The following is a 4,343-nucleotide window of genomic DNA, read 5'->3' as shown; positions in this document are numbered from 1 at the left end:
TTGAAATATATATAATAATAATAATATGGATGTGTGTATTATGAATCTTCGTAAATATTTTGCTTGTTTACCTGATAATGCGTTGAAAAAAATTTATAAAGCTAGATGTGAGCGGCTAAGGTTGATGATGTTATATGGCATACCAGATGATATCCGTTTGATAATTGAAGCAAAAGTCCGATTGGTTGGGGAAGCAAGTGAATTAATAATAAGACATATGCCAGGATTTGGTAAAAGCACATATGCCAAAAAGCGAAGAGCTAAACGTATAGGTGGATGTCATAAATGTGCAAGGTGGACTTGTAAAGGAAATTGCAAAAATGTTGGAATGACATCAATGAATAGAGAAGATAAAATTTTATTCATTAAGAATGGTCTGAGTAAAGAGCCTTTGGATAATTTTCTAGAGGTTCTTGATACGCATTCTAGTGGGTACGTGCAAAATGAACTTCTTAAACTATGGTGGCAATTTCAACAGGAGGAATATCAATATGGACGGTGGAATCAGCCTTACAAAGATCCTACTGTAGTAACGCATATCTATTTAGATAAGTAAAAATATACACAATTTCGTCTTGGGAATCTGACGTTAAAAGACCCTGTTTGCCAATTTATAAGAAAATTGGATGGGAAGCATATCCTCGACTCATAGAAGGCGTTGAAGCCGTTACTGAACGTAAAATCAGAGGAAGATGTGAGCCACAATCACAACTACGCTGTATATATTTGTTTTAATTTTGTCATTTTTATTTTCTTTTAATAATAATAATTTCCTGTTCAAATATTGACTTTTGGCATGTTACGTTTATAAATTCATATGCTGTGATCTAACAATTACAGAAAACATATTTCTCAACATGTCAACGTCCACGGTAAGTAAAATCAAAAATATTTGTGTATTTTGTGGATCTAGTGCAGGAAAAGATTCAATTTATGAAGATGTAGCAGAAAAGCTTGGAATAACACTTGCTAAAAGAAAGATTCATTTGGTATATGGTGGTGGTGAAGTTGGCCTCATGGGAAAAGTTGCAAAAGCTGCGCATGCAGGTGGAAGTGAAGTCTTAGGCATTATTCCGATTACTTTAGCCAATCTTACAGGACCAACAATAGGAGAAGAAATGCAAGTGGACAACATGTATGAACGAATTACTCAAATGATTGAACATTCAGATGCTTTCATTGCTCTGCCAGGAGGTTTCGGTACTTTGGAAGAAATATTTCATACTGTTTGTTGGGCACAATTAAATATCCACAATAAGCCAATTGGTTTGTTAAATGTTAACAATTATTATGATAAACTGTTATCGTTTCTTGATGATGTTGTGGAACAGGGATTTATTTCATTAGCTTCGCGAAGGATGTTAGTTTCTGCTACAAGTGAAGGTGAACTTATTGATTTACTGCAAGGATTTAGTCATGAACCAGATCCATTCTTATCTCAACTTAATTGGCCAACATCCAAGAGTAAGAAAAGAAAATTCATGTGATGCTAAACTTGCGATTCAACGGTATGTTTTTAATGTTTTTTTTTTTTTAAGGTATGAATAATTTCTTCTTCTTCTTCTTCTTCTTCTTCTTCTCTTCTTAGTTTTTTTTATTATATAAAAAATAAAAATATGTAGTAATAATAATAATACTTTTTAGTTCAATGTCGAGTAAGGTGTCAGTAAAATGCACCTGAGACACATTAGTTAATAATTATCGGAAAATCGCAATACACTAGATTTTAATATTCATTATATTCAAATTACAGACTACAAGAAAAATTAGTTTTCATATGTACCAATTTATATACATATATATTTTGATCAATTAATATAAAATATATAATAGATGTGTTTACTTATTTACATATATGTATATAATTGTGTGTGTTTTCAAATAAAATAATTTCTAAAATTTTTATGAGAATATAGTTAAAAGATATGGTTTGTATGGTTGTTAACATGTATAATTGAAAGAATTCTTTTGTAAAAGTATAATATATACTCACACATCTTTTGTGAGTGAGTGGTGAGAAATGAGAAAACAATTAATAAACTTTTATTGATTATTAAAAAATGGTTTATTACAAGAATATAAATCCCCTAAAAAAATATTTATTGAAAAAAAAAAGAAGTAAATAAATAACGGACTGCAAAATACTTTATTCAGTGTAAATTTTTTTATATTTGATTGATGTACTATCAATGTGTTCTAAAAACATCAATCAATGTTCTCAAAAAAAAAAAAAAAAAAAAAAAAGAAGAAGAAGATTTGTTTGTGCTAGATAAGTTCCAAAGGAAATCGGATGTATCCGTTAATAAATGTTTATATATATACATATATATATATTTATGGTAGAATGTTTGGATAGAAAATTTTATGTTATTGTAAAATTTTGCAGTCACGTTATTTAAAAAAAAAAAAAAACAATAACAAAAAAAGATGCAAAATATAAGGGACAAATAAAGACCAAGTCTCGCTCATTTTGAAATTTGAATTGTGGTTTGCTATCAAATATACTTGGAGGGATTATGGTGGTGCAATGACCGATTCTACATGCTCATCTAGACTAGGATAATGTTTTAACATTAATTAATTAAGGTTGAGTACTAATTGAAAAGGTTAGCATGCTAAAAGATGACAAAGAATTGGTCAAAGGATGAGTTGGCAAATGAATTATTTGATCAACAAAGGGGTGGCCAAAATTTAACAATTAAAGGGAAGGGAAAAATGTTATCTAGCTAGTAAATTTATAATCCTTAAAAGCCTCACTTATTCTTTAATTAATTTAGTGAGCTAACCCCTTAATTAAGTAACTTAAATGAGCTTATTTCTTATTCACCTCAAGTAACTTAAATAATTCTTTAAAATCCCTTTTTAACTTAAATGAACTTACTTGCTAGCTAAAATAAAGTCTGGAAATATTTATCGAATCTTAAATTCTATCTCAAAGCTCCAACTCCAGTCCGGCCTCACTGAAATAACTGAAATGCTAAAAATCAAACTACTGCATGAAATAATAATAATAAAATAATTAAATTCAAAGAAATGCCTTTAAAATAATCATGCAATGAAGTCAATTAAATTTTAAAAATCTAGAATTATGCATGGCTTATACGTAGACTGATTTACGGGTTCTACAGTAACACTTTTACTTGCTGATAGATCTGTTAAAGTGCCAAGAGGTATAGTAGAAGACGTGTTGGTCCAAGTTGATAACTTTGTATATCATGTCGATTTCATAGTTTTAGATACACAACCTATTGAAGCTTGTAATGAAATTCCTGTAATATTAGGTCGTCCATTTTTAGCAACTTCTAATGCTCTTATAAATTGCAGGACTGGAATAATGAAGTTGTCATTTGGTAACATGACCTTGGAGCTTAATGTGTTTAATCTTTGTAAGCAACCACATGACAAAAGAGATGAAAGTGAAGATGAAAATCTTATTGAAACTCTTGTGGAAAAAAAACATTCAAGAAAGGAGTACTCGTGACCAATTAGATATTTGTTCAATCGATACTGTTAAAGAAAATATTGAAATTGATCTTGATGATTTTATTATGTATCACCCGTTACCAGGATCAGAAAAAGAATTTGAGGCAAAATATGAGAACAAAGACGAACCACCCATATTGGAGTTAAAATCCTTGCCAAAAGAATTGAAGTATGCATTTCTTGGAGAAGATGAAACATATCCGGTGGTAATTTCTTCCAAATTATCAAGTAATCAAGAAGGTAAATTAGTTGATATGCTTAAAAGACATAAAAATGCAATTAGTTGGACACTAAAAGATCTTAAGGGCAATAATCCACTAATTTGCACTCAAAAAATTCACTTAGAAGAAAATGCTAAAACATCTCAACAACCACAAAGGAGATTAAATCCACACATGAAAGATGTTGTGAAAAATGAAGTTCTCAAACTACTCGATGTTGGGATTATCTACCCTATTTCTGATAGTAAGTGGGTAAGCCCAACACAAGTAGTTCCAAAAAAATCTGGCATCACAGTGATAAAAAATGAAAAGGTGAATTTTTAACTAGTCGAGTCCCATCTAGTTGGCGGATGTGTATTGATTATAGAAAATTAAATGACGCCACTAGAAAAGATCATTTTCCATTACCATTTTTGGATCAAATTTTAGAAAGAGTATCAGGTAATCCATACTACTGTTGTCTTGATGGATATTCAGGATATTATCAAATTCCTATTGCACTCGAAGATCAAGATAAAACTACATTCACATGTCCTTTTGGAACATTTGCATTTAGAAGGATGCCATTTGGATTATGCAATGCCCCAGCAACATTTCAAAGATGTATGCTAAGCATTTTTTGCGACATGGTTGAAAATT

General features: G+C 30.3%; 1 protein-coding gene across 1 annotated transcript; it reads left to right on the top strand.

Annotated features, from left to right (window-relative positions):
- On the top strand, positions 1 to 1,527 carry LOC140803184 (cytokinin riboside 5'-monophosphate phosphoribohydrolase LOG3-like). The gene has a single exon (XM_073158903.1). The coding sequence runs from the start codon at positions 858 to 860 to the stop codon at positions 1,485 to 1,487; it is 630 nt and encodes a 209-aa protein (XP_073015004.1). The 5' UTR covers positions 1 to 857; the 3' UTR covers positions 1,488 to 1,527.
- The last annotated feature ends 2,816 nt before the right edge of the window (positions 1,528 to 4,343 follow it).

The sequence above is a fragment of the Primulina eburnea genome, chromosome 10, assembly GCF_022965805.1.
Source record: "Primulina eburnea isolate SZY01 chromosome 10, ASM2296580v1, whole genome shotgun sequence".
In the NCBI taxonomy this organism is placed as follows: domain Eukaryota; kingdom Viridiplantae; phylum Streptophyta; class Magnoliopsida; order Lamiales; family Gesneriaceae; genus Primulina; species Primulina eburnea.
The sequence above is the reverse complement of the archived record's forward strand: the minus strand, read 5'-3'. Positions and strand labels throughout refer to the sequence as shown.